This window comes from Capra hircus, chromosome 8, assembly GCF_001704415.2.
Source record: "Capra hircus breed San Clemente chromosome 8, ASM170441v1, whole genome shotgun sequence".
NCBI classification, from domain to species: Eukaryota; Metazoa; Chordata; class Mammalia; order Artiodactyla; family Bovidae; genus Capra; species Capra hircus.
Genome location: NC_030815.1, coordinates 44,112,976 through 44,134,135, shown reverse-complemented (window position 1 = coordinate 44,134,135; position 21,160 = coordinate 44,112,976). Strand labels below are relative to the sequence as shown.

At 35.7% G+C, this 21,160-nt stretch overlaps 1 protein-coding gene across 4 annotated transcripts in view; it reads right to left on the bottom strand.

Moving 5' to 3' along the window:
• LOC102185181 (COBW domain-containing protein 1) overlaps positions 1-18,248 on the bottom strand; it is a 56,634-nt gene extending 38,386 nt beyond the window's left edge. For all 4 annotated transcript variants that reach the window (XM_005683712.3, XM_005683711.3, XM_005683713.2 and 1 more), the window contains exons 1-6: positions 18,001-18,248; positions 14,473-14,559; positions 12,374-12,470; positions 10,800-10,891; positions 3,288-3,347; positions 1,933-1,970 (exon numbers count right to left, since the gene is read on the bottom strand). In XM_005683712.3, coding sequence (XP_005683769.1) covers positions 1,933-1,970; positions 3,288-3,347; positions 10,800-10,891; positions 12,374-12,470; positions 14,473-14,559; positions 18,001-18,163 — 537 coding nt within the window. In that variant the 5' untranslated portion in view covers positions 18,164-18,248. The remainder of the gene's footprint in view (positions 1-1,932; positions 1,971-3,287; positions 3,348-10,799; positions 10,892-12,373; positions 12,471-14,472; positions 14,560-18,000) is intronic.

Below are 21,160 nucleotides of genomic sequence, written 5' to 3'. Positions count from 1 at the left end.
ATTGCTGCCCATTATCCAAGTGTCATTCCTTGTACTGCCTCAGAATTCTCTGAATCACAAGCAGCTCCTGAGGTCAAGCTTTGCAACCAAAGGAATTGGACAAGTTGGCAAATTCTTTATATAAAGGAAAAGTTATTTATTTGGCACCTGACTTAGAAAATCTGAAGTTTCCATTATCCTGACAGTATGTCAGTTTTGTGTAGGTATATTGATTTAATAATTTAAGAGGTTTTATCAAGGTGGCAGGGGGTTAAATGTTTACTGTGTTTGCATTATTCAGAATGTTGCTTTGCTTTTTTTGGCTTCTATCACACTCATAATAGATTCTATTTAACTCTTTTCCACACCCAAATATACATAAATTCATAAAGAGTTTGATTTGGCACAAAGCACTTTTAAGTCCATCAAAACAAACAAACAAAAATCCTGCTATCTATCCTGTAAATATTAGAAATTTGGTAATAAACTTATACAGGGGATGGATTCAAACATGCTCTTTAATAAACATTCAGTGACGAATTTTGACTTTTTTCGTTTTGTTTTGCTTCTTCTGTAAGCGTTTTACTAGAAATATCATGATTTCAGGATAGCTGGAATATTTCAGAGAAAAACTATAATATTTGGGATCTTTCTTTGGTTCTTAAGACTACTGATAAAATTTGACTTAACATCTAAAAATGAATTATTTCCCAAACTTCGCAAATTCGGGTCTCTCTATTCCTGAGGGAACTGAAGGGCTGATGAAGGGATATTATTAGTAACCCATTTAACAAGCCTGCCATCATAATGTTACTGAAGGTTTGAGAGAAAAACAAACTTGTTCAAATTAAGAAATTCAGTTATAATGTGGGATAGAACACAAAATGGATGTGAATTTTAGAACATTACATTTAAACTTCTAAGAAGTGATTACTCTGAGCATTATACATATTCCCAGACCAGATCAAGAGATGGAGGATAATTTTATCCTCTTCTGCCTTTAGTAATAACTCACTTGGAAAGTTGAGAAACACTACTTTATTCAGCAATATGCATTTTAAAATCTGACTATTTTTCATTTTGTAAACTGAAGTTCATTTAAATGCGTTTGAGCACCTTGGTAAGCTGCAAAAAATTCACAGCAAGATGCCTTTTAAAGGGGAGTTTCTCCTCCCAAACCTAGGCATAAATCCTTATTTCTTCAAAATATGGCAAAGCACTATATTTTTTAAAAACTCAGTCATCTCCAGCTTGTGTCTGACAGCAGTTTAACAAGAAAAATAAGCTCTCATATGCTCATATCAAGCTCAATTTCCTCTATCAAACAGAAAGACTTATCAATATTGGGGCTGAATCCTAGGGAGGGGTTACACATACCCAAACTTTGTGCTGTAAAGAAAGAAAAAGAGAAGTCGCTCAGTCGTGTCCAACTCTTAGCGACCCTATAGACTGTAGCCCACCAGGCTCCTCTGGCCATGGGATTTTCCAAGCAAGAATACTGGAGTGGTGTACCATCTCCTTCTCTAGGGATCCTATAAATTTTTCTTATTATAAATATTACACTTTCAACTTTTATCACATCAAGTCAGAGAAGGAGAAAATAAACAGTTAACTTAAAAATACAAAATAATAATTAAATGAAATACAAATTTCATCTATTGTTCAGGATATGTAAAAAAACTATTTTTTTTACCGTATTTGCTTTATTCCTCTTCATGCTAAGTTCCCAAAACATGATATATTAAATTAAAAATGTAAAGCAATGGCTTAATATACAGTTCTCTGATAATATTACTGCCATTTTAAAAAGCAGTATCTTTCATATTTACAGTGGAAAATTATTTTTGTTAAGGATATTTCAAACAGACACAAATATAGAAAAAACAATATAATTAATCCCCATATACCTAGCTCTTAACAAATAATGAGTAACTCAGAAATTTTTCAACTTACTTTTAATCCATATTTTGAATCCACAACAGTTATGATACCTACAAAGGAATAAATCTTTTAATCATTTTTACTCTTAAGAATGAAAATTAAAACTAATGCATTTCAGTTCACAAATGTCACTCAATAAAATAATGTTTTTTTCTCTTGACAGCACTGCAATTTAACTCCATTCCATTAGTAAGCAGATGCACTTCAAACATGTCCTTAGCACTATTCTAAGGCACAAGATAGGATATAATAAAAACAAATGTTTAAAATTAAATAAAAAAGAAAATAAGATTTTTCTGGCCTTTAAAAAGCTTACAATCAAAAATATGATGAGATGAATTTCATAATGTAAAGCAGAAAGTGATAGATAAATCACACAAGATAGCTTATCTTCAGTTTACTTTCACATAATCAAAAATGAAACTTTTCTTATTTAAAACATAGCTTAACAAATCTGAGGCATCTTAGAATATCTTATTCCTAACATCTCTCACCAATCTAACTCACACAGTTCTTTTATCTAATATGTACCTAAATTTCCAAATGATCAATTAGTTGGGCAATCTCTGAATTTATATGCTAAATAATCTTCAGAAGGATAACAACAGAATGAGTTTTGATGATGCCTAAAGAATTTAACCAGCTATATTTCATATATATTAGGGCCAAATGATGAGGCCCAATTTCAGTAATTCTTAAAGTTCACCCCTTAGTCTAGGAAAATATGGTTTCAAGAAAGGTGGGGGATGTTTCAGGGGATATATGTGCCTAATTCAGAAAGTTTCTAATACGCCTAAAATAAAGTCTATGAATAAGACTGCCCAAAAGTGTTAGTGGGTAATGGATAGGGAACTTTGTTTAACTGTTACCTTCAAGGGAAAAGGAAAGTAGAAATTTGATCCTCATACTATATATGTTTTTTAAAATAAAAAGTTCTATCAGTTCAGTTCAGTCACTCAGTCATGTCCAACTCTTTACGACCCCAGGCAGCACGCCAGGCCTCTCTGTCCATCACCAACTCCCGGAATTCAATCAAACTCACGTCCATCGAGTTGGTGATGCCATCCAGCAATCTCATCCTCTGTCATCCCCTTTTCCTCACATCAGGGAATGTAGAAAATCTACATAGTATTTTTAAAAGAAAACCTTAATAGAAACACTAAACTGGGAGTTGAGATTATAATGGACATCTAGTTCTAATACTGTTTGGGATTTTAGAATCTGTTCAAAGACATCATCATCAAACCGAACAAGCTTAAAAAGAGTTATCAATACAAGGAATTAGAAGTATAATATGAATAAACAAAAATGATCTTAATATTACATTTTACTTGAAAATTTAAAGAAAAATTCATTTCTAAACTTACCATCAAGATAAATATCAACCCCCAATTCAGCATCAACCCAAAACATAGAAGCTACAGCACCTGAAAATATATAATAATACTCATCAAATAAAAAACATTTCTTCAAACTAGGAAACAAAATTCTATCCATAATGACTTAATCTGCCCCAATGGAATTAGCAGGCAAATACATATATGAATAAAATATGGGTTTTCAATCTTCTTAAGGGAATATAGAACCATTTATTATTTTATATCTATTTCTTGCCCTCTCTTTTACTTCAATTTAAAAAAGAAGAACGGGTATTATTACACACAAATACAATATCAAGCTTTTACCAATGCCATAATAATTTACTAATAAATATTATCAAATAATTTGAGCAGAATGGCTATATGTACATAGGTCTAATTTTTATTTTCTCTCTCCTGAATAAAATAATCATACAGTTCACAAATAATTATCTCCCTAAAGGAAAACAAAGCAAATACAGATAAATCCAAAATCAGTTGTTCAAACTTTTTTGTAAATTTTCAAAAATTTAAGTTTTACAGAATAAAAGTATGACAAAATTAATTAAGCCCCGACTAATAAATCCTTACACTATTTATTAGTATGGCATATAAAATTTAGAGACTGTTTTGAGGAAAAATAATTTCTAAATAAGAAATTAACACTTGTTTTTGAAAGAAACTGGTTCAGCACCAAACCACACACCCTGATTAGTATGCCACAACACACAAAAAAGAAAACTGACAGCAAAGAAAGAATTTGATTTTTCAAAGCATCAGAGCCCTATTAGTGACAGAGCTGTCGAAAAGAATGAGTATGGGGAAAAACAAGGATAACTGAACTCATTCCAATGTCTAAAGCTGTCCACCTACCCTGACAAGATGTGGTCTCCCAAGCATCACTCTGTGTCAACAATGAAATACCTGTCAACTGTTTACAGTGATTATTCATGCAGGATATAGCAAGGGCCACAAGATCTAATGGTTTCCTGATACCTATTGATTTTTTCCCAAAAACTTAATAGTTTTCCAATTTGACTGAAATAGGATTTGTGAGTAACAGGGGCTGAATCAATGCCTGTCCTTTTCAAGGAAATTACTTTACCGTGACAATTATTTAGCTTAGAACCGGAGGGTGTCAGTCTCCTCAACAGGAAACAACTGAATTGCCAATAAAAATTTTCTTCACTTACTTGACTAACAACATGATTTTAATTAATGAAGGAGAAAAAGTAAATCTATTGTGAATATCATTACTTCAAATAATAAGTTATTTTAAAAAGTATTCATTTTTCCACTCAGTAAAATTCCTAACATTGTACACAAATATTTTTTAATTCACTGATTTCTATTCAGATAGCTTGTAAGTCCAATAGCTCACATTTGCATAGTATTAATTTGAGTTTTAGACTGTATTAGAGCTTTTATTCTAAACCTAATGTGTATCTTTGGTTTAATACTTACCAGACTACACATGAAAGAACTACTTAAAATTTGGATGCAGGTGTTTTCCAGGAGAAATAAAGATGAGAGAATGCAGTTAATCAGTGATTCTAAATCCAGGGTGATTCTTCTCCTTAGGGACTATTTGGCAATGCCTGGGGAAATTTTTGGTCATCTCAACCATGGGAGTGCTGCTGGCATGTAGTAGGTAGAAGGGACTCTATTAAACATCATACAATGCACAGGCCAGTCCCCTCTAATAAACAATTATCCAACCCAAAATGTCATTTATACCAAGTTAAGAAACTCTGAGCTAAATTATAGAATCTCCATTCTTCAAAATCTCTTAAAACATAAAAATAAACTAAATAAAAATTTGAAAGTCAAATTTTATCAGCAGCAACCAAATAAACAATCCCCTGATGTAATTTTTGGATGAAAGTAAAAATAAGAAATAGGAAGTTCTATGTGATTTATGATAGTTCTTATATCTACCCCAAACCTCAACAAGAGTTATACAGAAATAGTTTACAAAATCCTATATTTATCATTTTATTCCAAAATCATGAGAAGTAGAACCAAGGGAGAAATAAGCAATACAGAAAAGTTCAACAAAGAAATTTCAAGAGTAAAATTTTCTGCCTCCACATTTTCAGGGGAGAAGGTCACTTTCCAGGGCTCAAAGCAAAATGGAGAGAGAGGTCTGAAGCTCAAGGATGCCCCTATAAAAGGTATGCGAAATCTATCCAGAAGTAGTTCGAGCTAATACAAGAGCGGAACACTTGGTATTGTGAGAGAGCAGAGCCTAAAATATCACATCGCCCATCTGTCTCTCTCAACCACTTCTTTTCTCTCTGTTTCCCCATCCCTCAGGAATACCCAGCTTTCAAACCGAGGCCCAAGAGACCAGCAAGTTTAGGTAACATGGGTAGGGTATTTAAAAAATTCATGAACACCACATCTAAGTAGAGAGAAGTTTTCTGAGTCTCCCACATTAAGCATAAACACAGTGAAAAAATTATGCATATGTATTACAGCTTAGGAGAAGCAAAAAGAAGATAAAAGGAGGAAAGGGAAAAAATGAACAAATAAATGGGGAATACCAATGGCAAAGAACCTGTTCTGAATGGAAACATAACTGAAGAAACAAAAGAAAATTTCCAAGAGGTTTTTTTTTTTTTATAATAAGGAAAAACAATATAATCTTAATTAAAAACAAGCACTAGGGAATTGCCTGGCAGCCAGTGGTTAAGACTTAGCACTTTCACTGCTGGCCATAACCTAGGTTCAATCCCTGGTCAGGGAACTGAGATCCCACAAGCTGCATGGCATGGCCAATAAAAATTTTTTAAAAAGGGCAAAAAGAAACAAGTAAAACTAATTTTTTTTTGAAGACAAGAGTTAAAAAAAAACAAGCTCTAAAGCAAAATAAACCAGAATAATATGAAAAGGTAGTTTGGAATGCTAAAAAATAAACTTAAGGCCAATATACCATTATTTAATGAATTAACTCATTTAAAACATCAACAGACATTGATGGAAACAGAACTACTGACAAAAAGGAAGATTTGAGATGATTCCAGTAAATGCAGAGGCAAAAGGCAAACCAAAACAATTAGAAGATAATAAATGTGGAGAACAAATGAAAATTCAATGTAAGAAAAATTGGTGTCATAAAGAAGAGAACTCAATAATTTGACGGAAAAATTCTTCATGGTAATAAAGGAAAAAGTCCCTAAATGAAGCACTAAACCTACAGACAAAAGAGTGTATTGTAAATCCAGGAAAATATGATTATGAATGACACCGAGATGTATCCTGGCTATATTACTGAATTTAAAAAATTAAGAAAAAAATTTTCAGGCATTTTAAATGGAAAAACAAGTCACTTTTAGGGAGGCAGTTAAGACAAAAAAATCAGACTTTTCTACAGTAAAATTCATTGCTCCAATATAATAAAATAATGACCACAAAGTTTGAGGAAAAGTCTTCTCTAATGTTATTATCTCCTCCTAGCTTGTGGTTCAAGAATGAAAACAACAGGCAGACATTCTCAAACATTAAAGGAAACAACATTGAAACTCACAAATCCTTCCAGATGAAATGAAAAGAAAATACAGAACAAGGAAATTCAGCCAAGCAAAATATTAAGAGATCATAGAGCAACATTTTCAAAGTTCTGAGGGAAAGAAATTGTGATAGAAAAATTTTATACCTAGCCAAGTCATCCCTCAAATATTAAAAAAAAAAGAAAGAAAGACATTCTCAAGCAATGACGTATGCAAGTTCTCCAGGAATACAAGACTGAAAGCTTGAAAAGATTACCACACCATGTGTGTGTGCACACATGTGTGCTAAGTTGATTCAGTTGTGTCTGACTCTTTGTGACTCAATGTAGCCTGCCAGGCTCCTCTGTGCATGGGATTTTCCAGGCATGAATACTGGAGTGGGTTGTCATGCCCTCCCACATGGGATCTTCTCAACCCAGGGATCGAACTCCAGTTTCTTATGTCACCTGCGTTGGCAGGTGGGTTCTTTACCACTAGTGCCACCTGGGAAGCCATGATCATGAAGTTCAGTCGATCAAGAGCCCAATCAACTCAGGAACTCAGAAGTTACTGTGCTGGTAATGACAACTGAAATGGTTTAAACACAGAACTAAACGAAGTATGACAGAATATAAATGTTAGAAACCTTGACAACACAGCAAAGGAAACAATGAACCAAAACCAGATAGGAGAACCTGGAATGTGTTAATTCTCTCATCCTTTATTCCAGACAGTTAACAGATACCAACCTGAAACTTTAAATGGGTAGTTAAAAAAAATAACTTGTCTAATTTATGTCCTTTATAATCTTTTATTTTTTTAACTCACATCTCTAGCAGTGAAGAAGTATTTATCTGACATTCAGCAATTCTTTCACTTCTTTCAAGTTCTCTTCTAAGTTCAAGCGAAAGTGAATTAATAATTATTAAGAACAACACCCAAAACGTGATCCTATTTTATAAAATTACCTCAGCATATTTACACAGAGAGCAGCCTCTCCCAAACTTACCCATAGGTAAGAATCACATGGGGGGCCTATTGAAACAGATTTCTGGGTCCTGCCCTTGGAGATTCTGATTCCACAGAGCTGAGATGAAGCCCAAGAATCTGTATTTTTCCAAAGCTCTGAGCTAAGGCTGATGCTGTCATTCAACATACCACAACAAGTAGCCCTAGCACAGAGAAATCTTGGAATAAAATTTACCTGTTTGTATTTTACAGGGCAACATTTTTCTTTTTAATTTTCTTCTTTGTATTTTCTTAGGTACTACTGCATATTTTTTTTAATAATCAATGTTTCATTTTTAACTGAACAATAAAAGTCATTATTCTAAAGAAAGAAGAAACATTCATCTGTTTATACCTATATCTGTGCAAAAGCTTTCTGAGATTTTTATTTAACTTTTACTTCCTCTGAAAAGCTGAACTGTGTTTTAGTAAATTCACCTACTCTCAAAATCACAAGAACTTTTCTCTATACAGTGGCTATAACAAAATACATTGATATTTTATTTCAAAAAAAGGCACATAGTATATTTCCCTATCTTACCAGACTTAAATTAATATTTAACATCAATGTAATGGTTCAAGTCCTATCATCAGTTAGACCTCTTGGAAATGTATGAAACTGTATGAAAAATCAATGCCTAGTATCAATATAAGGACCAAAAGAGCTCAACTCAATCCCAATTTGAAAACACAGGTACAATGTTATTATGCAATAATTCAAAATAAATTAACAATTGATTACAGTGAACCTTCAGCGCACTCCAGTATTCCTTTTAAACAATTATGACCCCTTAGTTCTTTAATATGATTTTATGGTGCAGTGTCATAGACTTAGATGAAAAAAGAAATGGGTCAGACTTACAAAACTAAATGTTCTGCAAACTAGGAATAAAATGTTACCTAACCTCCTGATGTTCAAGCTGGTTTTAGAAAAGGCAGAGGAACCAGAGATCAAATTGCCAACATCTGCTGGATAATGGAAAAAGCAAGAGAGCTCCAGAAATACATCTATTTCTGTTTCATTGACTATGCCAAAGCCTTTGACTGTGTGGATCACAATAAACTGGAAAATTCTGAAAGAGATGGGAATACCAGACCACCTAACCTGCCTCTTGAGAAACCTGTATGCAGGTCAGGAAGCAACAGTTAGAACTGGACATGGAACAACAGACTGGTTCCAAATAGGAAAAGGAGTACATCAAGGCTGTATATTGTCACCCTGCTTATTTAACTTCTATGCAGAGTACATCATGAGAAACGCTGGACTGGAAGAAACACAAGCTGGAATCAAGATTGCTGGGAGAAATATCAATAACCTCAGATATGCAGATGACACCACCCTTATGGCAGAAAGTGAAGAGGAGCTAAAAAGCCTCTTGATGAAAGTCAAAGAGAAAAGTGAAAAAGTTGGCTTAAAGCTCAACATTCAGAAAACGAAGATCATGGCATCGGGTCCCATCACTTCATGAGAAATAGATGGGGAAACAGTAGAAACAGTGTCAGACTTTATTTGGGGGGGCTCCGAAATCACTGCAGATGGTGACTGCAGCCATGAAATTAAAAGACGCTTACTCCTTGGAAGAAAAGTTATGACCAACCTAGATAGCATATTCAAAAGCAGAGACGTTACTTTGCCGACCAAGGTCCATCTAGTCAAGGCTATCGTTTTTCCTGTGGTCATGTATGGATGTGAGAGTTGGACTGTGAAGAAGGCTGAGCACCAAAGAATTGATGCTTCTGAACTGTGGTGTTGGAGAAGACTCTTAAGGGTCCCTTGGACTGCAAGGAGATCCAACCAGTCCATTCTGAAGGAGATCAGCCCTGGGATTTCTTTGGAAGGAATGATGCTAAAGCTGAAGCTCCAGTACTTTGGCCACCTCATGTGAAGAGTTGACTCACTGGAAAAGACTCTGATGCTGGGAGAGATTGGGGGCAGGAGGAGAAGGGGACGACCGAGGATGAGATGGCTGGATGGCATCACAGACTCAATGGATATGAGTCTGAGTGAACTCCGGGAGATAATGATGGACAGGGAGGCCTGGTGTGCTGCGATTCATGGGGTCGCAAAGAGTCGGACACGACTGAGCGACTGAACTGAACTGAAACGTTATTTGGGTAAAAAGGAACAGAAACCCATGGTTAGGAACAGGTAGACTTTGTGTAGCTTTCAACAGGGAAGTTTAAATGTAATTCCATTCAGAGTTAAAACTTCATAGATAATCATTGCTAATTCCACACTAGAAAAAAGACCCAGTAGGGTTTCCCTGATAGCTCAGTTGGTAAAGAATCTGCCTGCAATGCAGGAGACCCCAGTTCCATTCCTGGATCTTGAAGATCTGCTGGAGAAGGGATAGGCTACCCACTCCAGTATTCTTGGGCTTCCCTTGTGGCTCAGCTGGTAAAGAATCTGCCTGCAATGCGGGAGACCTGGGTTCAATCCCTCGGTTGGGAAGATTCCCTGGAGAAGGGAAAGGCTACCCACTCCAGTACTCTGGCCTAGAGAATTCTATGGACTGTATAGTCCATGGGGTCGCAAAGAGCCAGACACAACTGAGCAATTTTCACTTTCAGGCTTGATTTTACTCTATACCTTATAATAATATTTAAAATTAAAATGATTTCAAGCTTAGTAGTAGGAAAACAAACGCTAACAATTAATTCAAGAGAATAAGTATTTCTGGGATTTAACTCCAAAAGTCCTTAAACATATACCTGAAGTAGAATGTCTCCTTTTTTCCTATGTTTTACTAGATTTTTCTGGAAGTTTTAACAACTCTTCTTCCTACCAATAATCCTAAATCAACTGATAGAAATTGAAATGCTATTAGCATGTTAAAATTATCAAATACTTTGATTGTCGTTCATCTGCAAAAGAAACATGACTCAGTATTTTTTCTCCTTTAAATTAAAAAAAAATTAATCTAGAGTAAAGCTTTAATATTCATTTTATATATTTCTCTAGTATATTTATTTTAAAATGTTTAAGAACTATGTTTTGGTTTTTGATAATGACATTTCTTACCAGGATCTGCTAATCCAGTGGTCTCTAACAGTATGTAATCAAATTTCCCTTTCTTCTTCATCAAATTCTCAATAGCTCTAAGGCCACTGTCCCTGGAGAACAGGAAAACATGATATACAGTTGATTGTCTGAATATTTTAAAGTGATCATCACAAACATTTAAAAATATATTTAGCAACCAGGGATAAAAATATATTTAGGCATGCAAAATTTACTTTACTCCCAAGCTTCTAACATGTCTATCCAATTTCACCAGTTTTGGGGAGCAGGGAGGAATGGATGCACATATGCTGACAAGTAACAAGATATTAGATAAAAGCAAAGGGAAAAAAAAAAGCAGAGGGAATTTTAATTTACTGGACTAAAATAAGTTAGAACCTGTTTTTTTATAGCTTATGAAAGAAAAAGATCAATACAGAAAATGACAAAATGTATGAATTACAGTAGCTTAATAGAACAGCTAAAGGGATATCTACAATTAAATACCTTTTCAGGGTAGTAGGCTTTAATTTCCCTTTTTTCTTAATAATATTAAAAACACAAGAAAACATTTAATTTTAAGTGGCTAAGAAAACCTGTTGTACTTTAGCCTTTATAATACACTTGACTCACAGTCAAAACATCTAAGATAGTAAATGATTTAGAAGAAATTTAATTCACTGGACTATACAAAATCAACAATACAGGTATTAATTTTCACAATTTGCTCAACAAACTTTTGAATGACTACTGTGTGTCATTCCTTTTCTAAGAGTGGTTATATTGTTGAATAAAACATTCACTGTCCTTGAAACAACTATCGCTGGTAGAACATGAAGTTTTTCCTTTTTTGTGGTCATTTATATTGTTGTTAGAGATTGAAATCTTGGAAATAAGACCAATAACTTATTACATTCAGAACAATCATTTTTAAAATATGAAACGAGACTTTTGTGCACCACAGGGATCATTAATTAAAACTTGATGTCAAACACAACAAAAATAAAATTTAATAAAATGACCACAGTATTAGAGCTAAGACAATAAGAAACACTTTAAGAAAATGTATCCTAATCTTAGTTCAAGTAACTAGATATGCAGACTTATAATGTCTTTTAGTCTTAATTCCCTTATATGTTCAACAGGTAAAATAATGTCCACCTGGGAGATCTATATTGTGAATTAACATGATTATCAAAAACAACTAACAAATGTCCAAGTACCTAAAATTGAGAGATTTCTCCTTAATCCTTAGCATTTAAGGAATAAGATCATTTTAAAAATGAAAAACAAAAGCCTGCTATTTATCTCTTAAAACTGAATTAATGTGAATAATTGAGAAATTTAGAAAGGACTTCGTGAGAAGTCCACAGTGACCACACTGCCATAATGTACCGAATAGTATTAAAATTAATAAATTTCCATCTGTTAAAAAAGAAAAAGAAAATGCATCCTAATAGGTATATCTTCTATTTGAAAACACAATGAAGAAGATTATGAAGATTATGTTAATTTATGTTAGAAAATCAAAGCTGGAAATATAGGCAGTAAACATTTACAGAAGCCAACAAGCACAGAGTATATCCATTTCTTACTTTACAGAACAGCAGAGGCAACCGTTTCTAAGTTCCAGCCATTCTTCATAGAGTTCTCCACCTTGGCTGACAGCTAAGGATTTCTCCACTGCACTTCCTAGTAATTAACAGGAAGCACTCTTTAGATTATGTCCACTCATCAACCAAAAACAAAGATGACGATACTCAATAGTACACCAGATTTCGAAGCAGAAAAATGTATTTCATAATTTATATTCTTTCATTCTGCTCAGGCTATCTCAATATTTTAAACTATACTACTCTAGATTATTTTATTTTTTTCTTTCTTTAAAAGGATCTAAGCCCCTAAAGAGACAACTGCAAAATTAATGAAAGTTACCTACTTCCTCTCTAGGCCTCTTACTAGACTGCTGCCATTTCCTAATAAAATAAAAAAGCTATTTTAAAGGCATTCTTTCTTGTCCACGGCCAATTCTCTAGGTTTTTATACATATGCCTTTCAGTCTCTTGCATATTTTTTCTTTTCATTCTTTCTCTAAATTGTTTCAGTGTCTACTAGACAGACTGTTCAGCATCCCCTGTGTGAATAATACCCTTAGTTCATTTTAAGGAAGTTTGCTTGGCCAGGGTACCAATGTGTTCAATTAAAAATGAAATTTTAATCAAATACACACATGCTTCTTAGCAATGCTTACTTGAGAAAAAATAAAGTATATATGAGAGTCTGAGATGTTTGTTATCAATAAGGATGATTTAAAAAAATCTTACTTTTCCTCCAACAAAGAAACATGCCCAAGCCAGGAAAGTTCTAAATATCCATTAAAGCAAATGATAAGGGAAAAAAACTAAATAATTTTTCACTGATATATATTTTATGTTTATGTTTTAGTTAGGCAAGGGGTTGCTACAGAACTCAGGGTGTAGAGAACATTTATAAAATGAAAAGGAAAGTATTGTAAATGCTGTAAAGGACAAAGCAGTTAAAAAAAAATACAGAAAGACTGAACAAAATAGTAACAAATGATAATAAATGTAATCAACATCCAACAGAAGATCAATTAATAAGAACTTAGAATAAAAACTATGATTTAAAAAATCTTATGATTTTTATTTTTGGCTGACAGGACTCTAAAGTTTATTGAAATCCTCTTCAGTTTATTAAAACCAGAAATCAAGTTCAACTAACAGGCCTCATCCTTTTCATAAACTTAGTTCCTTTACTGATTTGCAACTGAAAAAAAAAAATTTAAGAAAAACTCAAATGAAGTTATATTTTTTTTAGCTAAGTGTGAGCTTTTATTGAAATTCAGACCTGAGAAGAAAAACTTATAAAAGTAATCAAGAAGTATGTCTAACACTGCTGTATAAATTTCTTAAAACACAGTTCAGTGAAGACAAAAAACTGGAAAGTTAAATACACATATTTTCACAGATAAGTGAAGTTGCTTAAGGATGGAGACCACATATTTATTTTCTAAGCCTTCTGTTTTAACTGCTTTGCAGAATAATAAACATTCAGTAAGACAGAAGTATTTTCAAATATTTTCAAAACCTGCAGTTAAACAATATAGTCAGCACAAAAGGATCTTCCTAATTGGTACGAAAATCTTCCTGAAAGATTTTCTTTCATCTCCTTAGATTTTTACTTCTGGAGTATTTATGTAAAAATTTAATTAATTCTGGTATGAATTCTAACATTATACAAAATAAAACTTTATAGAAACAACCTGATTTCAGTATCTCAACTCCATACAAAATAAAACTTGACATGAAGTGAAGTCCTCAATTGTGTCCGACTCTTTGTGACCCCATGGACTGTAGCCTACCAGGCTCCTCTGTCCATGGGATTTTCCAGGCAAGAGTATTAGAGTGGATTGCCATTTCCTTCTCCAGCGGATCTTCCCAACCCAGGGATCGAACCCGGGTCTCCCGCATTGTAGACAGATGCTTTACCGTCTGAGCCACCAGGGAAGTCAAAACTTGACATAAATGAACCTAATTTTTCCAAAACTATCCATAGCAATGTGTTCACATGGTAATACCTTGCATTTTCATTTCTGCATATGGAATATCAATTCACCAGCTGAATTAACTGTCAATACATTCTTATAGCACGGCATTTATTGAACTTTACTTACCTTCCCCAAATTCATTTAAAATCACTGCTATTCTTTTACTATGTTGCTCCGTCAAAATATAGTTAAGAAGTGTTGTCTTCCCAGCACCTATAAAATACGTTTGTTTTAAATAACAAAAGTCAAAAGACTGATTTTAAAGGGACAAAAATGTTTAAAGAGTCCTAACGCTCTTTAAAATTTGTCTGTTATTCAAATATTATTTAACGATGGTAATATGAGATTCTAGAGGAAAAAATTAGAGTACCCTTTGAAAACTATTAAAAATGCTTTATGTCTTATAAAATTTTACAAATATTTACAAACACTCCAATAAGGTGGCTGACATAGCTTTCTTTGACCTCATACGACAAAAAAAAAGAAGTCTTCTATACAACTTAAACAATTAATGTAAGGTTATCTAACTTTTCTATTAAATAAGGAATTATTGAAATGGCTCCTGAGGAATAAAGTAGTCATGTAGTTTATAAGACATAAAGTATTTAAATCTCTTTACAGGATGACATTGTTTCTTAGCCAAGAATAGATAGTTTACTTCCCCCAAATGTACACATAAAGACCTACCTTTTATTTTAACCACACACAAATTCAGAATGTCTATATGGCTGTTTTTAGTATGCTTAAAGCAATCTATAAAATTGATTTTATACACACTCAGTGGTGAATGGACCTAGGAAATGTTAACAAAAGACACAATAATCAGTATTAGAAAAGTTCATATAGCTACACTAACTCTATCCAGTAGGTGGCATAATGCACCTAAATACATTCAGCTCAAGCAGCAGGAAAAAACATTGGTCTTGTGAACGTCCATAGAAGGGTAAAAAAAAAAAAAAAAAAAAAAAAGATAAATAACCAACCCTAACTGCATATAGATAGTAGTGTAGTCAATTATATAAACATGTAATTTATTTACATATTTTTCTGTTGGTGGGCATACGGGTTGTTCCTAGTGTTTTGCTATTACAGTGTTGCTAAAAAGAACTTGTATACATGCACACAGGTTGTACACATCTTCCGCAGTAACTTTAAAAGATTTCTAGGGTATAATTAGGAGGGATTTACTGAGTAGTAGGATATTAATATCTTCAACCTTTGGGGGCCATATTTGTATAAAAGTTGTTGAAGGGATGGAAGGCTTGTGTTCAGAGGGATTTAGGAAGCTCAGTATCACTAAAGGTTAATACTCATAATGGAAGGAACAGATCTTAAGGACACAGAGCAATAAGGATATTCTTAAAACCAGTCCAAATGTGAGACAAGGGCCCTGAGCATGAGCGCTGCACTAAGCAGTGGCCATGAAAATGCAAAGGATGGGGTGGCCATGGAAGACTTTGTAGAATTACTAGTGCTTTATAAATAACTATGTGTTTGTGCTCGGTCACATCCAACTCTGCTCATGGACTTTTCCAGACAAGAATACTGGAGTGGGTTGCCATTTCCTACTCCAGGGGATATTCCTGACCCAGGGATCGAACCTGCCTCTCCTTCATTGAGGGTTCTTTACTGCTGAGCCATCTTATCAGGAAGCTAAAGATACTAAGACAGTTCAAGCACTCAAGTCTGCTATGGACCGGATTTTATACTGAGCCTTAGTGAAAAGTGCACAAGACACAACAAACTGTCTCTATCTTCATGAAGTTTAGAAACATTAAGGGAAGTGGGAGAAAGAGGGGGAATTCAGATCAGTAAAGAGGCAACCATGCCACAAGATCATCTAGTCAATAGATGTACAAGATGCCATGGAGCACCTAAGAGGGACATCTAGCCAGAGAACTAACAGTAAGAAGGATGTCTTTCTGGGGCCAAAACACTTGCTCTTTTTAGAAGTAAAAGTAGTTCACTTGGCTGGGCCACAGTTTCTCAGGCTAAAGAGGTTGTCAAGAGCAAGATTATAAACTCATGTCAAGGAATTTGAACTTTAACCCAAATAGAAACTGCTGAAGGGTCTGACAAAATCAGATTGACATTTATTAAAGATCATTAAGGCTAAAATACAGAGAACATATTAAAAGGCAATATGACTCAAGACTAGTTAGGAAGCTTTTATAATATTCCAAATGGTTAGGATCACAGAAGCAACCAACATTCACAACGGGATGCTAACATGAAGTTTTGGACATGCAGAGACTGACATGTCTATGAAACATCAAAATAGAAATCACCTGGGTATGAAGCTAAAAAAGAGGACAGAGGAGGGATAAAAAAAATTTTTAAGGGGAAGCCAGAAAAGTAGGCAGAAAATCAGAAGTAAAATGTGATAGAAACCAAGGGAACAAAAATGCTCAACAATAAGCAGGGAAACCATCTCCTAGATTCAGCAACAAAGTTGGTGGCCTGAGGCCTCATAACTAAGCTTCAGACCATTATCTGCAATGCTCTTCTGATCTACCAGTGAGCAAAATGGGGAAGGTGGGGAGAGCAAGTCTAAACTATATTGTTTCAGAACAAAAATTTGCTCAACTTCACAGTGAAGCTGCATCTGAATAACACTGGGAAAATTCCTTTACAAATAAATAAACTCCTTTATAAAATTAACCCTGAGTAAAAATGAAAATAAACTTAAGTCTGCAAAGCAAAAAAGAGAGAGACGGAGTCATGCCAGCGATTTAATTCCCGTTTTTATGTAAAAGGCCCTCAGGTGCACCAAGTTTATACTTGTCTCTATCAGCATCTAGAAATGATACTATTTTCCCCAGATCATTTCACTTTAAATATTTCATTTCACTTCTTTTCCCTACACTTTTAATATGGTATTTATTCCAGCCCTTCTATTTAACTGTAGTTTTAAAATGATACTTCTCAAACTTTTCCACTAAAGTACTCCTAGTGTAAGCACATAACCCGTCCTTCAGGAAACTACTCTGTTTACAAAGTTATGAATTAAGTGACCCCATGAACTCCTGAAAAGCCCTTAAGTTTGAGAAATATAGTCTCGGAGGGCACAGTAATTTTATTCTTACTCTTTCTCCGACAGTACGTTACAAATAGACATTAAAAAAAAAAAAAGGCTACGATAAAGAGTATTTTACACGAAAGGCAAGAAGAAACCGGCTGGTGGGGAAGGGAATATACTGAGGAAGAGCCCTTGGGCGTTTACATTAAGGACACCTTTAATGAGAACCTAATTATAAACCATGCGTTTCTTGCCCCACTAAGCATAAGAGAAAAGCAAACTGAGACAAGTGACTGGTATTTCCATTTTCAAGTTAGGCACTGAACTTCAGAAATGCAACTTGTTAGGGGTTACATGCATAATGAGGGGCGGGTCCGTGCTTCACACTGCAAAGCTAGAACTAGTTTTAAAAATGCGAGGCTAATTTTCAACCTCAGTTGATAAATGCGACCCTAACGCGGAGGGGTCTGAGCATCATTAACCCGTGAGGTGAGAAAGATCCCGTACGGGGAGCAACTGACCCAGCCCCTACCTCAGAGACTCTGGCCGTCGGCCAGAAGGCCAGGATGCCTAAGGAGAAGAGCCAAATCCCAAAACAGGGTTCACTGAACTTTCTGACCGGGATGGTTAGTTACCTAAATACCCGGTGATAATTGTGACTGGGATCTTAGCGCCGGGGCCAGACTTTTCCTTCTCCTCCTTCACCTCTCTTTGCTTCGCCTCAATGGGGACCAATTCAGGACAATCCTCTTCCGCCTGCTCCTCTTCCTCATCCGCAGAGTCAACAGCACGAAACATGTTGCAAACAGCACAGCTCACCTCTCCCTACACTCAGGACCTGGGCTCAAGACCCACCCCCCGCAGCTGCGCACGCAGAACGCGAGGCGCGTGCTTGACGTCATCACTTCGCGACGTGTGGCGCCTCCCGATCCCGCCCCCAGTTACCTGGGCTCGGGCTCAGGGCCGCCACGCCTCTTAGACACGCCCCTACTGGCGCTGGGCACACCCCTCGGGCGTGTTTTATGAACGTGGGAGGAATTGTCAGGGCCGTACCTGGCGTCCTGTCTGCGTGAGACTGCAGCCTTTATAGCTAATGGACGGTTAGTGATAGGGTTGAGGCCTTGAGACCAGGACAGTTGAAATCTGAAGAGTAGCCCATCCTAAACAGCTCTCACAGGGAATAGGCTACATCAACGTGACATTTCTTAGTACCATTAAAAATATTTTCTTAATTCATAGGAGAAAGAATGGGAAGCTATAACAGTACAAAGGTAATTGTAATTTTTCTACCTGAACCAGTGAAACTTTTTTCTATTTTATAATTGCAGGTTTTATGTTTATTCAGTTTTTTACTGTGTACATGCATTACTTTTATCTATTTTATCATCTCATTTTTTAAAATTTGGTCTCAGTTACCCTGAGTTCAAGCTTCTCAGACCATAAAAAATCTGCCTGCAATGCAGGAGACCTGAGTTTGATCCCTGGGTCAGGAAGGTCCCCTGGAGAAGGGAATGGCTACCCATTCCAGTATTCTTGCCTGGAGGATTCCATGGAGTTCAAAAGAGCCAGATAGGACTGAGCAACTAACACACCCTGAATTCATTTATTCATACATTCTTCAGTGCCTGGCACTGTCATCAATAATGCATAGATAGTCTGGACAAAGAATGCCACCTGCCCTATCAGTAAACAAAGTTTTTTGCAGACATCAAGTCATTAACCTCTGTAGCTACCCCAGCAGTGCACCCTAAGGGGATTCAAGGAGGAAAACAGGATACTGGCCCTAGTTAGTTAAGGTATATATCAAAGGAATGATTTAATTAAGCCCAGACTCTTGCAACTTCACACACAAAGAGAAATCACTAAATTTTTTTGTGTACCAAGTTGCTTCAGTCGTGTCCAACTCTTTGAGACCCTATGGACCACAACTTTCCAGGCTCCTCTGTCCATGGGATTCTCCAGGCAAGAACACTGTAGTGGGCTGCCATTTCCTACTCCAGGGGATCTTCCTGATGCTCCCAAGCTTAAGTCCTCATGAATAAAACATAATTCTCAACTTTTAGGTTGTGCATCTCTTAAAGTCTGCAACAGCCCTCCTTTATATTTACATATATATTTATGTTCTAATCCAAGAACAGTACCAAGAAGGACACCTATTCATGTGACTGTCTCCTAGTCCAATGCTCTGCCTCTCCTCTGAGATAGTAACCACTACTATGAATTGATCATGGCTGACTTATTTCCTTTTTTCTTTTTGGTTCTATCACTTATATAAATATGTACTTAAACAATATAATTTTTTCCTGTCTTTGAATTTCATATACTATTCTAGGGTTAGCTGATTTTTCAACTCCACTGTTGTATTATATTGTTACATGACTCATCAGAAATTTATTTATGCATTTCCTATCAGTCATTTTCAGGTTTTGCTCTTATGAACTGCATTGAGTGACCCTTCAGCATTGCTTCCTGAACAGAAAATATCTTACAACCCTGATCACCGTCTCTTAAGTACTCCTCAGGCAAGTTTTTGCAGATTCCCTTCCATGACTCTGGCTGAATGTTACACTAACATCTCTTATCTCTTACCAGGAGGAACCTGTGCCCTATAGCAACTCAGTAAGATGATGGACAAGTATGCTGTAACAGTCTGTAGCTTCAGTCAGAGCAAAAAGAGTTTTATACAGCAGTCAAAATGTCCATCAGCTGATGAATGGATAAACAAAATGATACATCCATGTAATAGAAAATTTATCTCACAGAACAGAAATAAAGTACTGATACCTACTACAAGGGACTTCCCAATTGGCTCTAGTGGTAAAGAACCTGCCTGCCAAGGCAGAAGACATAAGAGACACAAGTTCGATCCCTGGGTTGGGAAGATCCCCTGGAGGAGGGCATGGCAACCCACTCCAGTATTCTTGCCTGGAGAATCCCACAGAGAGAAGAGCCTGGTGGGCTACAGTCCATAGGGTCACAAAGAGTCGGACATGACTGAAGGGACTTAGCATGCACGCACCTGCTGCAAGATGAATGAACCTCAGAAGCATTATGCTGAGTGAAAAAAGGCATTCACAAAACACCGCATATTGTTTCACTCCATGTACGTGAAATGTCCAGATAGGCACATCTATAGAAACAAAATTGATTGGTTGTTACCAGACACCAGGGGACTGAAGGCAGTGATTGCTAATGGGTACATTTTGGAGGTGATGAAAATGTTCTAAAATTCCTTGTTGGACATGGTAGCACAATTCTCTGAATACACTATAAACCACTGGGTTGTACCCATTAAACAGATGTTTTGTTCTGTATATGGATTTTACCCTAGTAGAGCTGCTATTTTAAAAAGTCTTCTGGGAATTCCCTGGCTGTCCCGTGGTTAGGACTCTGAGCTTCCAAATGCAGGTGGGTCTGGATTCAATCCCTGGTCATGGAGCTATGATAAATAAATAAAAATATTTTTTAAAATGAAATAAAGACTCCTACATGCATCAAAATGTGGTGGTGCAAGTGTGTGTTTGTGTAGAAGCGCTGCCTGCAGTCTTGCCTCCAGCAGTTTCAGTCCTGGCCTTCTGAGTAGAGTTATCATTTGTTGTGATTTCACAATTGAGACATACTTTGGTATGAGTATAAAGATCAGAGCTGGAAAGTCTTCCTTTAGTCTTTCTCCTTAACACTCTTCAGCAAGATGTCTCTTCATGAATTCTATGGAGTTCTACCACTTTCTTTTCTGACTCTAGTACCTGGCCAGATGTTAGAAAGCTTGTGCCTGAAGAGGTAAGGGTCTTGACT